Source organism: Capricornis sumatraensis, chromosome 4 (assembly GCF_032405125.1).
Source record: "Capricornis sumatraensis isolate serow.1 chromosome 4, serow.2, whole genome shotgun sequence".
NCBI lineage: Eukaryota > Metazoa > Chordata > Mammalia > Artiodactyla > Bovidae > Capricornis > Capricornis sumatraensis.
Genome location: NC_091072.1, coordinates 107,117,503 through 107,137,910, shown reverse-complemented (window position 1 = coordinate 107,137,910; position 20,408 = coordinate 107,117,503). Strand labels below are relative to the sequence as shown.

Genomic DNA, 20,408 nt, shown 5'->3' with positions numbered 1-20,408 from the left:
GCCATTTTTCAAAATGGTTTTGAACCTTGGTTTAAAACCATCGTTCAAAAACCATAAATCAAAAAACCATTTCTATGCACCTTAAAAACTTCTTTGTTGTGTCAAGACTGGGGATAGCTCATGACACTCCAAGCAAAATGTGACCAAGAGTATTTGCTTAGCTTGTTCAGGCAGATAGATATGCTACTTTTTTCCCACTTGTAATAACCATTGTTTGAAATAGAGCTAGTGCCGTCAATCCAGTTATCAATTTCATCCATCACTTTGCCCTTCAAGCTATAATGAGTGAGTCAAATGCTTCAAACCCAAGAAGACGCCTGGAGTCCTTTTCAGCGAAGCACCTAAACTAGAACTGAGTCACTGTTCTCCCACCCCTAAGCTGAGCAGTTTTTCATTACATGGTATTTCTTTGTGGTTATTTTCTGTTGGTGGTCAATGGGAGTTTAAATTTCCATCTTTCAGGTTCAAATTTGATACTTAATCTTCTGTGGACTCACAGTGAATACTTTACTTAGGAATCCACCTTTCACCTTTAGAAAAATAGCTTGCCATTTTTCTAGCATCTTCTATTTTAGTAAAAAGATATTCAGCTTGTTTTTTTTTTTTTTTTGCGGAGGGGGGCGGGGTGGGTATTTTATTTTGTTAGTTAACAGATAACTACTGCTCTTATCAGAGGAAATGAGTACTCAAAAAGCCAGCAGATTCCTTTTTTCATGTCTTCAAGAGGGCTAAATAGATACACTTTAAGTGATTTTTAAGGTCATAATTTATAAATCACAGAATTCTAGCAAGTTAAAAGCTTTTTATTCAAAGCATCATCAGTTTTAAACCTCAACTCCTTCTCTATTTAGAGGCTACTGCTGGGTGGGAAAGAATTGTATTTAGAATTTTCTAATACTAAGAGGTAAATATATTATAGAAATTGTTGAATGTGAAGTTTTCTCCACAAATGTACCATAGATTATAGTGTATAGAAGATTGCTTTTCCTGGCTTTTTCCTTCCTTCATTGGAAGGACTGCTGCCGAAGCTGAAGCTCCAATACTTTGGCCACCTGATGGGAAGAGCTGATTCATTGGAATAGTCTCTGATGCTAGGAAAGATTGAAGGCAAAAGGAGAAGAGGGTGGCAGAGGATGAAATAGATAGCATCACCAACTCAATGGACATAAATCTGATCAAGCTCCAAGAGATAGTAAAGGACAGGGACTCCTGGCGTGCTTCAGTCCATTGGGTCACAAAGAGTCAGACACAATTTAGTGACTGAACAACAGGAGCATAGGGAATTGATTTCCCTGGCTTTGTCCTCTGGGACTCAATTACATTATCGTCTATCAACATTTAGGCTGTTCACTTTCAACAGAACACTTTTATAAGTGCTACTGATGTAAATACAAAGTAATAATTGACCTTACAACCCAAAGACCTTAGCATTTCCAATAGTGTGTGTGTCAGTCGCTCAGTTATGTCCGACTCTTTGTGACTCCATGAACTGTAGCCCAACAGGTTCCTCTGTCCATGGAATTCTCCAGGCAAAAATACTGGAGTGGGTATCCATTCCCTTCTCCAAGGAATCTTCCTGACCCAGGGATCAATTTCGGGTCTCCTGCACTGCAGAGAGATTCGTTACCTTCTGAGCCACCAGGGAAGCCCCATAGGGGCTTCTGATAGGATTGGAGCTAAATGACAGACACTTAGGGCAACTCCAGATGCATAAGGTCTGCAGACACCCACGTGCCAGATGATCATCAGTGAATTTCCTCTTCATCCAATCAGTTCATTTTGGCTCTATGCTAGATTCAGAGATGGTGAAAAACGGATAAGACTTAGTTCCTGCCTCAAGGAGTTCTACCTACACTTTGGACAGAGACAAATATGGCAAAAACTGAACTACTATGTGAAAAAATATGCTACAGGAGGAGGGGAGCGCTAAGTACATGGAAGCCAAGGAAGGTTTTCTGGATAGGTACATGATGCTCGAGTTTAACTTCGAGGAATTAATAGATATGTTAGCAAATAGAGCATTGAGGGAATCACTCCAGACAGGGATGCTGCTTGTGTTCTGGCTAGATCTAGAGACAGCAGGGAGAAATGGGTGCCCATATTCATCCACTCTTTCTCTGTCTCCCTCTTACTCACTTTCATACATACACACACACACCCACTCACACAGGCACTCACTTCTTTAAGTATTAACCCCAAGGGAAATTATGCAAGAAACTCCTCCCAAACATCTCCAACTCCGCAAGTTTTATTTCTTTTCTTGAACTTGTAAAAACTTTGGCACTTAATTTCCTTATATTTGTATATATTTGAAATACACACACACACACACACACACACACACACACACACACACAGAATTGCATATTCCTAGAAGAAAAGAACCTTAGACCTTTTATAGTTTTATAAATTTTGTGCTTAAAAATTCTTGTTGCATGAAATAAATAATAACTACTGAAACTATTGTTAAGAACTGATTCACTAGTGGCGATTCACATAATTCAAGCTGAAAATTCTTAGTTACTTCAGTGTCTGAGGTAATAAAAATTCTGCTGCTGCTGCTGAGTCGCTTCAGTCGTGTCCAACTCTGTGCAGCCCCATAGATGGCAGTTCACCAGGCTCCCCCATCCCTGGGATTCTCCAGGCAAGAACACTGGAGTGGGTTGCCATTTCCTTCTCCAATGCATGAAAGTGAAAAGTGAAAGTGAAGTCGCTCAGTCGTGCCTGACTCTTAGCGACCCCATGGACCGCAGCCCACCAGGCTCCTCCGTCCATGGGATTTTCCAGGCAAGAGTACTGGAGTGGGGTGCCATTGATGACCAAAAGACAAACAAATGCCCCAATCTATAAGATTGGAGACATTTTGCTAAGAGTCAATCTATTGTCTCTTCTACCCAGTGGTTGTGGAATAGTTCTTAGAGTATTCCCTCACTATAGATAGAAAAGGAGTCCTCAAGAATTCCAGGGGTTCTCAAGAATTCCAGGCAGGGCTTCAAACTGCCATTACACTTCTCTGCATGTTCCAGACCTCACTGAAATTTTTCCTAATATTCATTCTGGGTCTTTCAAGTCATATGTACACCATTAATCAGATCACTTGTTGACTGTGTGACATCTGCCTTTTTCTCCCTCTCTCCCTCTAGCTTATTGTAGTTGATGATTCTTGTTACCAAAGCTTGAAACAATGCCACCAAAACTTACCAAAATTGTTCTTGGTGCTCTTAACACCCACTGAGTGTGCCAAGTCTGCTACTAATGGTTGCCAAAGGCTGCTTCAGAGCTGCAGGGGCCCAATGTATCAAAGGTGCTAATGTCTGTGCTACTGCCTACAGTGCCCAGACACTTCCCATCAAGGGCACATTAGCCAATGCCAACTGAATATCCTGCCAATATCACTGAAACCTGCCAGTGTGGGCACCATGACCAACTGCTGGTGCCCAATTTTGAGGGCACCAATATCTGCAATATGGCACCATCCTTGACTGCTGATGAAGTTTCTGGTGCCAGTTCTGCTAATTCCTTTTGTCCCCAAGTCCCAAAAATGTTTCATGATACGATTTCGTATTGAAGCTTCTTATTCTTAAGGCATGATCCATAGGCGCTGAGCCAGGGTCCAGTAAGAGAGCCAGATCCTGAAATCCATGCAGAATCATCCATCTCCTTGAACATGTGTCTGTTATCCTGTTAATCAAATACATATGCCTAGACCACCTTCTTTGACAAAAAGAGTCTTTTGAGTTCCCAGGGTTGTTCATTGAAAACAGACTCATGCAAGACCCACCCTGCAATCATCCATACATTCCCATGCTTGACAGATGAACACAATCCTGTTCAAGCTGAGATCCATGCCACATGGGTGCAGCCATCATGTTGACAGAGTCCCATTCCAGGCTAGAGAACAAGGAACACTTTATTTTGTGTTTCAGGAAGGTGTCTGGAATTTGACCACTTCTCACCACCTCTCCTGGAGCACCCTAGCCCTGTCTCTCTTGGGTTACTTCCCCACCTTCTGAACAAGCCTTTATGCTCCTACCGCTTGCTTCCTGTGCACTCCTCTCAACACAGCAGCCAGAGTGACTCTGCTGAAATGTAAGCCAAATCAGGTCACCACTGTGCAAATTCTTGCACTTGCTCCCTGTTTCCCACAGAATGAAAGCCAAAGTACTTACAGTGCCTTCAAAACTTCATAGTATCTGGCTGTCTGTCCTGTTCCCTGCCCACCTCTGCCTGCACAGCTACTTCAGCCCCTCCCCTGGTTTCCTTGTTGTACTTTGAATGGACACCAGCTCATTTCCTCCTGGGGGCCTTTGCTGTACCTGTTCCCTCTACTTGAATCCTCTCCCCCTAGTTGCCAGCAAAGCCAATTCACTCTCTTTAAATCTTTGTTCAAATCTTGCCCTCTGAATAAAATGTGCCCTAACCACCCTATTGAATACCACATTTCAACTTGAAATCAACCCTGAATATTCATTGGAAGGACTGATGCTGAAGCTGAAGCTCCAATACTTTGGCCAACTGATGTGAAAAGCTGACTCATTGAAAAGAGTAGGAGATGCTGTGAGAGACTGAGGGCAGGAGAAGAAGGGGGCAACAGACGATGGGATGGTTGGATGGGCATCACCAATTCAGTGGACATGAATTGGTGCAAACTCTGGGAAGCCTGGTGTGCTGAGGACCATGGGGTCACAAAGAGTTAGACACGACTGAGCAACTGAACAACAACCGGTCCCCATGCAACCTTGAGAACCCCCAATCCTCCTATTGTGTTCTTTTCACAGCACTTAACATTTTCTGACATAATTTCTCTAATTTTTATGCTTGTTTATTATTATCTGTCTCCTGTTAGTTAGAATGCCTAATACTTTTTTAGGCATTAAAAAAGAATGCCTAAACTCCACAATGCCTAATACTTTTTTATGTTCCACTCACTGATGCATCCAAAACAGTGCCTAGAATATAGTAGACATGCGTTATGTCTTTGCTGAGTGAACAGTAGATGGGTGAACAGGTGAATGGATGGACAGATGGATGGGTGGACAGATGGATAGATGGACGTGTTGTAGGTCCTCAACTTTGTAACTCCTATTTTTTTTTTGCCACCCTTTGTATGATATCCTTTATACTTCCCCACCCAAGCAGAACATAAGTTATTCATATATATACTCCTAACTTTGGTTTTATGATACATTTATCTGTTTGAAGTACTTCAGTGGGTATGTTATTATGCACATGCCTGGAGGCTCTGAGAAAGGACATGGTTTTTAAATATCAAATAAATAGAATTGGCATTCAGAAGGTTCATTATCTTCTGAAGACACAGGTTTGGGGAACAGAATATTTTTTAGTTGAGACTAATAACAAGCAAACAATTTTCCTGATTCATAGTAGCATTTAAAGTTTCTGTTTCAAGAGCAAAGCAGTGTTCTACATAACCCGGGCACTACATAAGCATTGTAGGGACACAAATGGCAGCAAACAGGTACTATCAGAGGGAGGAAAAGGGGGATCCTGTGTCTTTTTTTAAATATAGTTCATATCGATGGTGGAGACTGTAATGTGAATGATGGTGGGCATTGTTCAGCACCTTATTCTAGTTGCAGTAAATCCTCTCCATCTTTAATCTGAGACCTTGTTTCATAAAAGAGCTTTGCAACAAGGAAATAAATTAAAACAGTGATATATAACAGAGGGCTCTAGGGTCAACATGATCTCACAAGGATTTTAGAAATGAAAAGATGGTGAAAGCATGTTCTTTGACTGAATTTTCAAAAATACCCCTTCTACCAAAAGCTTCAGAAAAAAAGTACAATAAAAATCATTCAATAAAATCATTCAACCCCAGTGACCATGTTTACATGTGTACCGTGTAGTGGTTGCATTGGTCCTTTCATCCACATCCCCACAGATCTTGCCTCGCAGACAGCGGCCAGGTTCTCAGGTGATGCTCCAGAGAGCAGTTACTCTATGTGTGCACAGAAGAAACCTGATTAGCAGTCTGCTCACACTGTTTGCAAAGCAATAAAGAGACTGCTTTATGGCTGTTAGTGTTGTTATTGTCATTTTTTCCTGCCACGATTTATAGAACGTCTCTTTTTTGGCGCTTCACTCCCTTAATTCATAATCAATCCAGTGCCTTTTAGGAAGGGTTACCCCCCCTAACTCTGATGGCTAGAAGGTTCGCTAGTCTGGCTAATGCTTCTGTTCTGTTCACCAACCATCTTGATTGTGCTATTGGAAGTTTATCACCATACATCTTAAAAACCTTTCTTATCTATGCACTTTGTCCATTGCTTCCCTTCCAGTTTACTCCACTGTCTAAGACTTGCCAAAATAAGGAACATCTCAGGCCCTCTCATGGCTAGACCTTAGTTTATTTCTTTTATTCATTAAATAGAAGTCACAGGGCATAAAGAGATAGTACCCAGGCCAAAGCGTTTCACTTTCCCTTTATTCTCCCAAAAGGTAGTGCCAAGTAATATTCAGGCATCACCTCTTCATGCTCCTGCCCTGTTCCTAAAGCTGGGAACCTGCAGTTGTCTGAACATTCAAGTATGCAAAATCAGCAAGGCTCAGTTGGTGATGGGAAAAATTAGAAGAGGTACTATTATCTGCAATTGAGTCCATAGTGACATCTAAGCATAATTCACTGACCTCTGAGTGTTTAAGTTTCTCCCTATTCTTTTGCAGAAATTGTCTCAACAATAGGGTCTTATTGCAAACCAATGGGCTTCAAGAAGCAGATTTGTGTATGTGATGCGTCTCCCTCTACTCTGCAGATATACAACACAGAGACTTTATCCCACCCTGCTTCCTAACAAGAGTCACAGTATGTTAATCCTTTCAGTTCCACAGAAAGAATATCATTACACGAAGGACCCAGAGTCTCAAGCTCCATAAAGGGCATTTTCCAAAAGATCACTTAAAACCCCTCACTAATGAGATAATGTACATGAAATCACTTTGGGTTTTTAATCTCATAGGATTGTTAGGTGATGTTCTTATCAGTGATAGGCCTATCCATCTGGTGGACATGTCTCCCCCAGCAAAGTTACACTATGACTGCACTTAGATGGCGGTAGATAGAGTTTTCTTCCTGGGGCTCTGTGGTCAGTGGATCTGCCTTTCTCTTTTATGTTCAAACAGTCTTTTAAGAGCCGCTGATGAAACAGCACAGTGATGTCTGAGCCCAGGCCTCAAAGCCTGTGGGTGACCTGATCCTCGCGCTACTTGATAGACCTGCATTTAGACTTGGCAGCACACTGTCCGCTAGCACTGCTTGACCTGGTTTATTTTCAGGCCTACTGCTAGTCCAAGTCTTGGTTAGCAGCAGGACAGAGCAGAAGAGGCTGGAACAAGGAGCAGGGAAGAGGGGAGGTACCTGACCATGTCAGCCATCTGTGTGACAAAACTCCTATCAGAGAGTCTGAGAGTACAAAGTATATCCAGGTAGAAAAGAGAAGCCGCAATCCGCTGCAGCTTCACAGGCAAGTTCAAGTTCCTGACACACCGAGGGTGTTGCACCGGTAGGTTCCCAGTAAGTGGTAGTCAGGTTTGAGTGTATCTGGGGAGCAGCAGGTCATACGGAATGCTGCCCTGCCCATATGAGGACCTCCACCTCACATATAAGGTGCCAGCATTTCACATAGAAGGATCCAGCTCTCACCAAGTCTCAGCAAGGCAGCTTCTTTTTTTTTTTTTAAGTAGCTGCTTTGAATACAGAGATTATCAACACCAAAATTATCTTCAGCTATGCCTCTCAGCTATGATTTCCAAGAAAGGCAAACAAAACCCCCAAAGCAAGAGACAAGCCCTCTACCCCACCCCAATCTCCACGGCACTCGTGAGCTCATTCCTTTACGTCTCTGACCTTCCTCGGCCGCGAGTCCTCATTTGTCACTCCTTTCCTTGCCTTTTCCTTGTGCTTTCTAAAAACTTCGTCTCCCACCTTCTCTTCCCATACAAACTCCTCAAAAGAATCAGTTAGATTGCACTTTCTATGTCCTCATCTCTGACTTACATCACAACCCAGCACAGCCTAGCTTCTGGGCTCTTCTCAGCAGGATGCCAGACCCCTGTGACCCTTTCTCGCTCCTCCTCTCAGCAGACCTCTCTGCACATCCCAGCACTGCAGCCCACGGCCTCCATACAACTCTGCTTCTCTTCTCTCTTCTTTCTTCAGTCTCCTGAGTATAATCCTCATCCTTTACTTTGAAAATGTTGGTCTGTCCTCAGGCCACTTCTTTTCATATTACACACTCTCTTCAGTCCCATCCATGCATGACTTCAGCTTCCATTTGTGGGAAAAATAACTAAGATTTATCCAGAGCTTCTTTGTGCTGAACACTGAACTAAACACTACTTGCATTATATTGTTGAACATTTATGGCAACCCTCAGAGGTAGGCATTCTTTTTTTTATCTTTCATAATACTTATCAGAAAATGGATGCTTAGAAAAGTTGAAGAGTTTACTCAAGATCATACAGCAGTCTGTGCTGCTGCTCAAGGCTACAGGTCTCCTCAGACTTCTCCCCTAAACTTAACACTGCTATTCCCCAACATCTTTAAATTCTCACATCTCAAAATTATTCATGTCACTTTCTTCTATTTTCTTTTCTTTCTCAGCTGGTAATACCAGCAAGTATCAGAGCTAGAAACTTGAATTTTCCTACATTTTTCCACCTATTATCCCTTGCATTGTTGTCACCAAGGGATGGTGGTGTGATTGACAGAAAGATGCCAACAAAGGCAGTTAAAAGAAGTGGAGTTTCTTTTAATGGCAACAGATATGAAAACTTATGGCTTCACAAAGTAAAAGACAGTGCAGTGTACTGTCAAATGGAAGTACAGGCTTCCTTTAAATGTTCTTCATGAAGTTACCTTATTTAATTTTTAATTCTGTTTTTATTAAAGGCTAAGGCACTGAATTAGAGACCTCCTCGTGGTTTAAAGAGTAGAATGCCTACTTTACCCCTGTAATAGTCTGACAGTGAGCAGTCCAGGTTTGTATGTTGACTTTGCTGTATGCAATTCTGGAAGGACCCCGGATCCAGGACCTTCCATCTGTTGTTCTATCATCCTCTAAAGTACTGCTATTTAAAGTGTGGTCCACAGACTGACAGTGTCAGCATTGCCAGGGAGCTTGTTAGACATGCAGAATCTCAGTCTCCCTTCAACCTGTTGACTTAGACCCTGAAGGTTAAGGTCTCCCCTATGATTCTTGTGTACATTAAGATGTGAGGAACATTTCCCAAACTCTGTAGTATTGTTTTGCCCATGGGACCAAAACTAGGCTGTCAACACAGATGTTTTAGCTTGAGAAAAGACCCTCCACCCACCCACCAAAAAAAAGGAAACTCTAGAGCAGAGAATCTTTTAGGTTAAAGGTGATCTGGAAGTTACATTAACACTTTCAGTGGCATCCCATAGGCTCAAATGTATTCTCATAGAAGCAACCAGAAGAAAAGCTAGTGTATCACATATCTAGTTAAGTAGATATTAGCCTAATTGAAGCCCCATTACTGTGGAAGAAGACAGAATAGTTTTTGATGGACAACAATGGGGCTCTGTCTCAATTTTGTAATACTTTCAGACATAAAAATATCTGCCAAATTTGGTGTTGAATTTTTTACGTTCCTTATTCTCTTGATCTAATTACCATGCCAGTGCCATAATGCCAGCTTCATAACTTGTTGAATTGAGAACTATTTTTTTAAATTTAATCCCAAATCTATTTCAATGTAATTCCATTTTCTCTTATTTTTATTTCCTTTTCCTATTTTTGTTGCCTTCCTCTTTTATATTTTTCATCTTGTGGCTCTATCAGTTTATAAGGTATTATCCTTGTCTGAACAGACCAAGCTGGTCTCAGGCAGAAAGGATAACAGACAATAAATATATATGTATGTCCATGCATATGTGACAAGCCCAGAATACTTCAAATAAAACTAACATATTAAGAGAAAATAAAGCTATAGTGATCATATGATCTTACAAAAACCTTTTAGGTCGGTGGTTTTCAAATATTTCTTTTTTAAGCTTTCTTTCTTCTTACCTGTGTAAGACACTTAAAATATGAGTTATTCAACTGAGGTAGACCAGGCAGTTTTAGAACCTCAGCTGGTTAGCTGTCTTATAATGGCCCCCTTGAAGCCCCAGGACACTGCAGAGCACTGTCCTAGGGTCAGTGATCTCTGCCTGCTGTGTGGCCTGTGATGTTAGCAGTGTGTTCCCTCCGAGGCCAAGTTTGCTTTAAGAGGCTTCTGGAGGACAGTCAATGCCCATTTTGCAAAGAATCAACAAGACATCATGAGCAACTAGGAAGATCTTTGATGAAATGTACCAAGATATCCTCTTTTTCCTGAGACGAGCTTTCTTCCCTGCTGTCTCTGATTGCTATTCCAGCTTAGGTTTTCCCCAGACTTTGGAAAACAACTAGTTGAATAGTATTGCCTTGTTGCGAACTTGTTATCATGCCTGCTCACTACTCTGCCTCTCAGATTACAGACTGTGCCTGATGCCCATTCATGCTCACAGTACGGCAGGCCAGGCAGCCCCTCAAGCTGTCTCTGTCTAGCCTTGTCCTGCCAGATGAGCCTGCTGAGAAAAGAGTATCACCACTGCTAATCTGAGAAAGCAGTCACCGTGCTCCTTGTAGACGCACTCAAGAAAAAAGTGTGGATGACATCTGACTCTAGCCTAAATGTCCTATGAAACTGAAAGTGTTAGTCACCCTTTGCAACCCCATGAACTGTAGCCCGCCAGGCTGCTCTATCCATGTCCCATCTTGTACTGCATTTTTTTTCTTCTGCCTTTAGGTTTCTTTCCTCTTTACTGGATAAATAAATATGACACTAATTTGATACTAATATACAAATCATAGAGCTGTAAGATTTAGGAACTAAAAGGGAACTTTGAGATTATTGATCTAACACCTTTATTCCACAGATGAGAACACTGAAGCCTAGAGGTGAAGTACCTTGCCCATGGTTATTCAGCTAATAACGGTATAGTCAAGACTGCCAGCTACAGAAACAAAGCCCAGTGCATTTTGCAATATGGCATGTGCTGTGTGTGCTCAGTCATGTCCAACTCTTTGTGACCCCGTGGACTATAGCCCGCCAAGCTCCTCTGTCCATGGAATATCCCAGGCAAGAATTCCAGAGTGGAATGCCATTTCCTACTCCAGGGGATCTTCCAGACCCAGTGATCGGACCTGTTTCTCTGGCATCTCCTGCACTGGCAGGCAGATTCTTTACCACTGCACCACCTGGGAATCCCATACAGCATACTACAGCATACTCTCTAGAACTGGTCCTTGGTATTTAATCGCTTTGAATACTTGTAAACATTAAGTTAGGCCATAAAAGGAACCCTCATTTGTATAATATGTAGTACAAAGTACACATCTCCCCCACAAATGGATGCCATGCCACTAAAATTAATTTGCCCTTTTGTCTTCGCATGTTCATTAAATTGGGCTTCCCTAGTGATTCAGTTGGTAAAGAATCTGCCTGCAATGCAGGAGGCCCAGGTTCAATCCCTGGGTCAGGAAGATCCCCTGGAGAAGGAAAAGGCATTTTAGTAAACCTTTAGCAAATGACTGCCATATATAAGATGCTCTGCTGGGCACATGAGAGACTACAAAAGTGGCTAAGACCTTGCTTCTTTACCAGGAGGTTGACAGTCTAACTAAGACAGATACTCACCTCTCTAACTATAACAGAAATCAAACTTTAATAGAGCTATAATAGAATTTTATGCAAATTACTACAGAAACCTGGTAGAAGGTATGATTAGTTTTGACTTGGGAGTAAGGATAGCATTGGAGAAGGCATCATAAAAGAGGCAGCATTTGAACAGGATCCTTTAAGAATGGATAGAATTTCAACAGAGAACAGGGAGAAAATAGTAGTCCTGACAGAGGAAATGGTGTGAGCAAAAGTGTAGAAATATACTAGAAATACAGTAGATTATGCCCCAACAATCATACTCATAAAATAAAGAGTTACTTAGTTTAGGATTAGTGAAAATACAGTACACTGATGTTTACTAGATGAGAGTCACACAGCTTGAATAGGAAGCTGACGTTAATTTAGCTTCCCAAGTCTCTCTCAGTCTCGTGTAGACACATTTGCCAGTGAATTCATAAATTAAAGAGTTTGAAATATTTTATATGTTGACTTGGTTAGGCCACAGTACCCAGATATTTGGACAAACACCAGTCTAGGTGTCACTCTGAAGGTATTTTTTTAGGTGAAATTAGCATTTAAATCAGTAGACTTTGAGTAAAGCAGATTACCCTTTAATGTGGATGAACTTTATCCAATCAGAGAAAAACACTGAGGTCCCCCAAAGAAGTCAAAGGAATTCTACTCCAGGCTGCCTTCAGGTTTGAGCTGCAAATTCTTCTCTGAGTCTCTAGCCTGCCCTGCAGATTTGACACTTGCCAGATTTCAGACTCCTGCGTGTGTGTATATACACAGCCTATTGATCCTGTCTCTCTGGAGAACCCAGACTAATACAAACACCAAGAGTTTTGAAATAAACAGTGACTTTATTAGTTCATGTTCCCCTCTATGTCAAAATATCAGTGGTTTATAGCAACAAAATATGTATATTTTTTCTTCCTCATGATTCAGCCAACTTCAGGTGAACTCACCCAAGCTCCAGAGAGCTAGGGTAGACTCCAAGCTTCAGCCTAGATTTAGGTTTGCTCCACAAGTCTTCATCTTTCTCGTAGGGCTAGCAGCTGTGTAACTACTCAGCACTTGTTTTTCTTATAATAGAGTATAGGAACACAAAAGGAAATTGGATCACAGGAGTGCAGAGGCCTCATCTAGAGACTGCCACACTGATACTTCTACCTGTTTCACGCCAGGAAAGTACACAGCCAACATCAATGAGATGGAGGAGTAACTCCAGCTATGGCAGGATTCAATGCAGGTTCCTTGACAAGGGGCACAGAGGTGTCATTCTCATCCAGGGAAAAAGCAGAGAATTGGAAATGATTCAATCAACTTGAGGGACCTTGTTAGATATATTTTTAAAAAGTAACTGTCAGCTGTGGAAAGGGGGAGTATAAAGAGGTTAGCAGGCATAAACTCTTCCTAAAACAAGGTAGAAAAGAAAAGGAAGCGGTGAAAGAGGAAAGAAGAATTTTGATTGGAAGTTGAAAAGATTAGCAGCCAAAAGACTCAACATATACAGTTTCGAAATAAGCATGGGCCTAATTTAGGGCACTAAGGAGGGAAGGAAACTAAGTTACTGAAGACATATATTCAAAACTGCACTAGGCAGTATGCATACCTTGTGTCTTATGATCCTTACAATACTACAGTAGATACTGTTGTCACATTCCAAAGTTCATTTTGGAAGAAGATAATTGAATTGAAAGACCCTTTGTAAATCAAATGCAGAAGTCGTGTTGGCCTAATTAGATAAGAGGTAAAGTGGAAAAGAGAAAGTCAGATGACTCCTAAGCCTCTACTTGGGTGATGGTGTGCTGTTGCCCAGTCACCCAGTCGTGTCCGACTCTGCGACCCTGTGGAGTGCCACACACGAGACTGCATATGGTGTGATGCTCCCCATTAACTTAGTTGGGGAATGCAGAGGGAGGGCACTTGTGAGCCAAAAGAAACACATTTTTCTTGGGTTGGTGATACTATAGGACATCTATATGAGATAATTTGCAAACAGTTGGAAATTTGTATCTTAGAGCTCAAGAAGCCAGTCCTAGAGAAACACTGCAGAAATAAAGGAAGAAATCATTCCAAGCATGGAAAATGATATTTGCAAAGACATGAATGTGTCTTGCACACACAGTTCATGTTCATGGAATGGCTAGCAATTCAGCATACTGTTTAGACAAACTGATGTGTTTAATTATATGTGTTAGTTTACATACAGCAGAGTAGTGTGAGATGAGGTTGAAAAGATAACTTTGTACTTGGTCTCAGTTGTCCTAGAATGCTGGAAAAGGACATTTGGGCTTTTATCAAGAAGGAGCTTCTATAGAATTTTGTGCAAGGGTTGACTTAAGAACCTGGAGACTGATGTAGCATCACGACCCCATAGACGGCAGCTCACCAGGCTCCCCCGTCCCTGGGATTCTCTAGGCAGGAACGCTGGAGTGGATTGGCATGAAAGGGAAGTCGCTCAGTTGTGTCCAACTCTTCATGACCCCATGGACTGCAGCCTACCAGGCTCCTCCATCCATGGGATTTTCCAGGCAAGAGTACTGGAGTGGGGTGCCATTGCACCATAGTATAAGCTGGATCAAAAAGGTGGGAGGCCAAGTGAAAGACTATTGCATTAGTTTTTGTGAGCACCAACAAGAACCTAAACAGAGTAGTGGCAGGAAGAACAGAAGTGAAGGAACAGATGGAAGAATTGCTTTGAAGGAAATTATTGTGCAGACAGTAACCATTCTGCATATCATTAAATATGTGTCAAGTTAATTTTGTAACTTCTTTCAGTGCTAATAGCTTCCTTTCTTCAGGTGTGCAGAGCCTTCATAATTTATTGGTCATCTGCTTGCATATTTTTAAATAGGGTTATAATTTCTATGAGGGAGAGACTATAACTTGTTTTGTGTCCTGCTCTTCTACAACATTCATCAGAATAGGCGTGGGCTAAATGTTTAACGAGTGAGCGACTGAATGAATGCTGCCCCTGTACACATCAATGTACTCATTCCCAGGTCCTCTTCACACTTGCTCTGTGGCCCTACCCCACCTCTCATCTTTCCACCAACTGTTTCCCTCCCCCTCACGTCTGCCTGCAATGCGGGAGACCCGGGTTTGATCGCTGGGTCAGGAAGATCCCCTGGAGAAGGAAATGGCAACCCACTCCAGTACTCTTGCCTGGAAAATCCCATGGACAAAAGAGCCTGGTAGGTTACAGTCCACGGGGTCGCAAAGAGTCGGGCACGACTGAGCGACTTCACGTTACATTGCACATTGCCTCCTTAAGGTTGGTCAGGAGAACTTGTCTCATAGGAGTAACCAGATTTCTGAGCAGTTTACAGAAACTGATGGGACTTTTTTTTTCCAATCTTGCCTTCGATCAAGCTCAGTTGATTCTCTCTCTACTATTTTTAATGTTATCTCAGATATATATGATAGCTTTCAGTTCTGTTCTGTTCAGGCACTCAGTCATGTCTGACTCTGCGACCCCATGGACTGCAGCACACCAGGCCTCCCTGTCCAACACCGACTCCCAGAGTTTACTCAAACTCACATCCATTGAGTCAGTGATGTCATCCAACCATCTCATCCTCTGTCGTTCCCTTCTCCTCCCGCCTTCAATCTTTCCCAGCATCAGGATCTTTTCAGATGAGTCAGTTCTTTGCATCAGGTGGTCAAAGTATTGCAGTTTCAGCTTCAGCATCAGTCCTTCCAATGAATATTCAGGACTGATTTCCTTTAGGATGGACTGGCTGGATCTCTTTGCAGTTCAAGGGACTCTGAAGAGTCTTCTCCAACACCACGGTTCAAAAGCATTAATTCTTCAGCACTCAGCTTTCTTTATAGCCCAACTCTCACATCCATACATCCAATCTCACATCATGTACATCCAATAGTTTTACAGTTATATAAAATACTAAAAATTCAGTTCCTATCCATTTAAGCCTCCAGTTTTATTTTCTTCCCCAACCCCCACCCCAATTTAGTCTTCCCCCAAGGGACTGGTACCTCTCTGTTTTCTGACTCTAAATTCCCTAATGCTAAAGAAGGAGAGACTTGGAGGAAGGCATACTTCTTTATAGTTAATTGGGTTTGCTTTGCAGAGCCCTGGTGGTTTTCCCATCATTGCTCTTTGACTACTGCTGACCATTAACAACCTCTGTGCGGCAGGTGGCCACTGGGTGTTCTCTCAAAGGAATGGTGTGTGAATACCTGGGGTGACCTATGAGGACCCTACTGCACAGTTCTCTGGTGTGGGATATATGCCTCTACCCCAGCTTGATGCATCTAGACGCTCTAAGTTTGTACCCAGTATCACAGCTGGTGTGGTCACCTTCTCAGATGGCTAAAAGAGAGACCTCCCTGGCAAGCTATTAATTTCAAACCTAATGATTCTCTCTCCATTCCTTTTTCCCTTTTTTCTATTTATTTCCTTGTATTAACTGGGACAGCCAGGGAGTTTCCTGAGGCTGGGGTGATTATTCAGGGTAGCAGAGTTGGTTCAGCCACCTCCTAATAAGTCCTGGAAAATGCCTCTAGCCCCGGTATTTTTTTAATTCTCTGTAGAATGTGAAAGTATTTAATACCTTTGAGCCTCTGCTTTTGGGTCCTAGTCACCAATTACACATAGTTACACATAGATAACATCCAGTTATGTGCAACTGCTGGTAAACTTCATTTTGCAAATCCTGAGTTGTCATTTACATTTGTAACTACTGTATAATAAACCCTGAGTTAAGTGTTATGTGAACAAACATCTAATGAGTAGCTAAAATGAGTCAGGCAATGTAAAAGTGAAATATAAAAATCTGATGCAGTTTAGACCCCAATGCAAATAATGAATTACATGGTAATGTCAAGACAGAGGACATTTAAACCTTGAAATGGAAAACAGACTAGGGAGTGGAACAATAGGAAAGAGAAAAGGAGAAAACAGAACTTAAAAATGAAGGAGTAAATACAATCCCAGAAGAAGAAAAGAGAAAGAAAGGTAGAAGTACTTGAAAATATAATTGCCTTGACCTTTGATCATGTCTAAGAAAAAATAAAACAGCTACACAGGACATTTTGGGTACTTTGGGGGAATGCTAATACTAACTATATGTTAGGTAACATCATTTTGTCAATGTTAGATGTCTTGGGGGTGATGATACTGTGACTACGCTGGAGATCATCCTTGTTCTTGGGACATGCCGATAAAGTGTCAGGGATAAAGTTTCATGATGTCTGCAAATGGTTCAGGAGATATGTCTTTCCAATAATTCATCTAAAATTTAAAAGATAGATGTTGTGTGCATGTGAATGAGTGAGTAGGTATAGAGTGAAAGGCAAAAACCAAATGTAGTAACAAGTTAGCCTTTGGTGAATCGAGGTCCTTGCTATTCTGGAAGACATGGCCATGTACGATCTGTATCTCCCTTCAAGTAAGGACCTGCCAGGCTTCAGGGAGAGTGATCACCAGACAGCCTCCAGCTGTCAGCATCTCCAGGGTCTGCCTGCATGGCAGAGAGCCCACCCCAGAGCATCTCCTCCCAGGGCAGCAACATCCACTAACAGAGAGGTGGGGCCCAAAGGCCTGTTCCTATCTGCCATGTCCAGGACACTCTAATAGCCTGAACTGTGCCAGAGCTCCAGTGGGTTCACAGACGCTTCATCAAGCTCCATCATACTTTGGCCCCTCTTCTGCCCAGTCCTACTTCATTCCTTCTTTCACAAATGTTGATCCCTAATAAACACTGCACCTCCCTCCAAAAGAAAAGGAATGAGGAAAATTTGAAAAATGAGGACACTGCAGAGTGACAGAAAGCCTAACATGTTTGAGATTAAAATCTGAATCCCTGATGCTCAGACTAATCTTTTCTCTGCTTGCAAATCAGAATCCTATAGATTTCCATTAATATTTATCTCCTTGAATCTAAAGGAAGAGGAAAATCTATGTTGCATTTTGCCTAGTTCTGCCGTTCCCATCCTGAATTTCACTGAAGGACCACATCAAGTTGATGAGGTGCTGGCTGTCCTTAATAACTGAAGTATCCGATTAAGGTGTGGCATGCAAAGCAGCACAAGTCAGAAGTGAGTTACTTAAAAAACCAAGAACTGCAAATTCAACTAAAATTTCAAATAAAAGCCAAAAGACTAGAATAATCCATACAAAATTTTAAAGCCAGAAGTTTCTCATGCTTAAAATTACTTTCACACTCCAATTTAAACTCAGAAACATTATGTTGCTGTCACATTTCTTTGTTCTCCTAAAAAAAGTAAAAGAAAAAAAAATCTGTATATAGCTGACAAAAAAAAATAGGAATCTGTCTGCCAGCGAGTTCTCTATTCATGTCTAACATACTGTAGAGTCTGCAGAACACATGGTCTTTAAACACTCAAAAGCCTCTTCTTTACTGGCTTACCACAGCAGTATGTTTCTCCAGCATGTTTGCACTACCTACAATACATGTCTTGCATAAGCATGAATTTCTTTGGATGTTTGAGTCGTGCAGTATTTTCACATGCTTTGATGTTGTGCATATGAGAATTATCATCTACGTTTTGGGAGTGCAGTTCCCTGTGCCTTCAGGACTGAATTTAAAACTGCTCGACTGACATCATTTTAAATTCCATCCAACAGAATGCCAATACTGTCTACAACAGAAGTTTGACATATTTAGATCTCTCAAATATGGAACTGATTTAGCAGCTAAATTGGAAATTTCTGGGTGCATTTTTGAAAACTAATTCAGCGTGAAATTATTAATGATTTAGAATTGTGCCTCAAGTATTTTGGGTTTTCTTATTTTCTTATCCAGAAAGATCTGTTGCTTCATATCAGATAAATTTCCAATATGCATTCTGTCATTGGAACACAAAGTAAACAGCTTAAATTAATCCTAACGTGTTTTTCTAATTACAGATGAGACCCATTGGCCATGATGGCTACCATCCCACGTCTGTGGCTGAGTGGCTGGATTCCATTGAACTAGGTGACTACACCAAAGCCTTTCTAATTAATGGCTACACGTCGATGGACCTGTTGAAAAAAATCTGGGAGGTTGAACTTATTAACGTAAGTTGATCTCTTAACGACACCTTATCAACCCTTGATGATTCTTACCATAGGTGGGTAATTGTTTCTTTCTTCATAGCTGGGCATCCAACAAGGATTTATGGCTATGCCTTCTGTTTTGAATATATGTCTCTCTTGATTCTAGTCAAGCTCCACAGTCATTATCTTTTGAAGTTTTGGAGTGGGGGACTAAGAGGACTCTCAGGGTGTTTCACATTATTTCAGGAAACCTCCCAAGCAGCTTTGGGATTTCCATTTTAAGAAATTTTGTCACTTTAGGATATGGACATGATAACAAATCAGCGCCCATTCTATTCTTTGCTCTTATTCATTTTTTAAGATTAAAGTCATCATTTTTAGTTTTCTATCTCTGTTATGTTTCCTTGTCTCTGTTCCTTAACTGCATATGTAAACCATATACTTGAAGAGGCTGCTTTTTGTTATTATATAAGCTGCTGTAATGTCAACATTTTATTTTCCAAGGCTTATAACTGATTTTAAATTGTTTGTTTTACTCATACACTTGGCATAGATTTTCTGTAAAAAATGGCCAACAAATGTTGCCATGTATTTGAGCCCAAAGAGATCAACTAAATCTGTTTAACTGATTTTGATACTGATAGTTTTCTCATTTTGTTTTTACTGCTATTTTATTTCTAATGGTATAAAGGCATGAAAGAGTTGAAAAGATAGCATAATCATCATGGTTTTATATGTTATTTGGCATCATGAACATTTCAAAAGTGAGAAATTATTTAATCTTTTCGAGAATTTCTTAGATTTAAGTTTTATATTCTTATAACTGAAAAAAGCATTCACAAAACGAAAGACAAAGCAAATAACTTCTGCTGGCTCAATAGCACTCTCTTCTACTCTTTATGACATTTTTTTCTCCAAAAGTCCAGTCTCTTACACTGAATGTCATTAATTATTTTAAATGATGGTTAATTAGTAGTAACAATTATTCTTGGCTTTTAAAAGTCTATCTTTAATATCTTTTCTGGAACATCTATAAAAACTGTTCTTTAATTTAAAAATCACTTTAAATGGACAAATTCTTGGCTCCTTCTTCTAATGTGCCATCAACTACCCTTAGCTTTCTGTTCTTATCCTTTCACAAAAGCTTTCGTTATTTCAGAAGGAACTCGCTTTCTGACTAAAAGCTTCTGATTAATTTTGTTGCTAGTCTGTGTGGCAGTGGAAGCAACTGAGACTGCTTTGCTTTTCAGTCGCATCAAGAAGACTTCAGTTCTCCACTGAGAACTCAACACTCGTGGCTACTCTTAGCCGTTTAGTAAAGGGGGCCCTTCCATAGATCAAACAAACATGCTTCCAGTTAAGTCGCTTTCTTGTCAATGATAAATATATCTACGTAGCATCTTCTGAATAATATCACTTCCCACTGAAGAATGAATACTTATTATAGATAGCTGATGAGTCACTCACCTAACTAATATTAGAAATAATCCCTCTGAGAAAGAATAGATTCCAATAGAACTCTATTATCAAATGTTTTCATTGAAGCAAGGATCGTTAAAACAAGACTGTATGTCTCTCAGAAGTCAAGTACTGGGGCTAACAGTTAACGTGTAGGCTTGGACCCACATTCTCCCCGGTGCTCTGTGTCCTAGCAGAGGATTTCCCATTCAGTCACTGTGGCCAGACC

At 41.0% G+C, this 20,408-nt stretch overlaps 1 protein-coding gene across 17 annotated transcripts in view; it reads left to right on the top strand.

Annotated features, from left to right (window-relative positions):
• Window positions 1-20,408, top strand: part of ANKS1B (ankyrin repeat and sterile alpha motif domain containing 1B) — a 1,136,988-nt gene that overhangs the window by 802,114 nt on the left and 314,466 nt on the right. For all 17 annotated transcript variants that reach the window (XM_068970630.1, XM_068970629.1, XM_068970628.1 and 14 more), the window contains one exon: window positions 18,590-18,742. In XM_068970630.1, coding sequence (XP_068826731.1) covers window positions 18,590-18,742 — 153 coding nt within the window. The remainder of the gene's footprint in view (window positions 1-18,589; window positions 18,743-20,408) is intronic.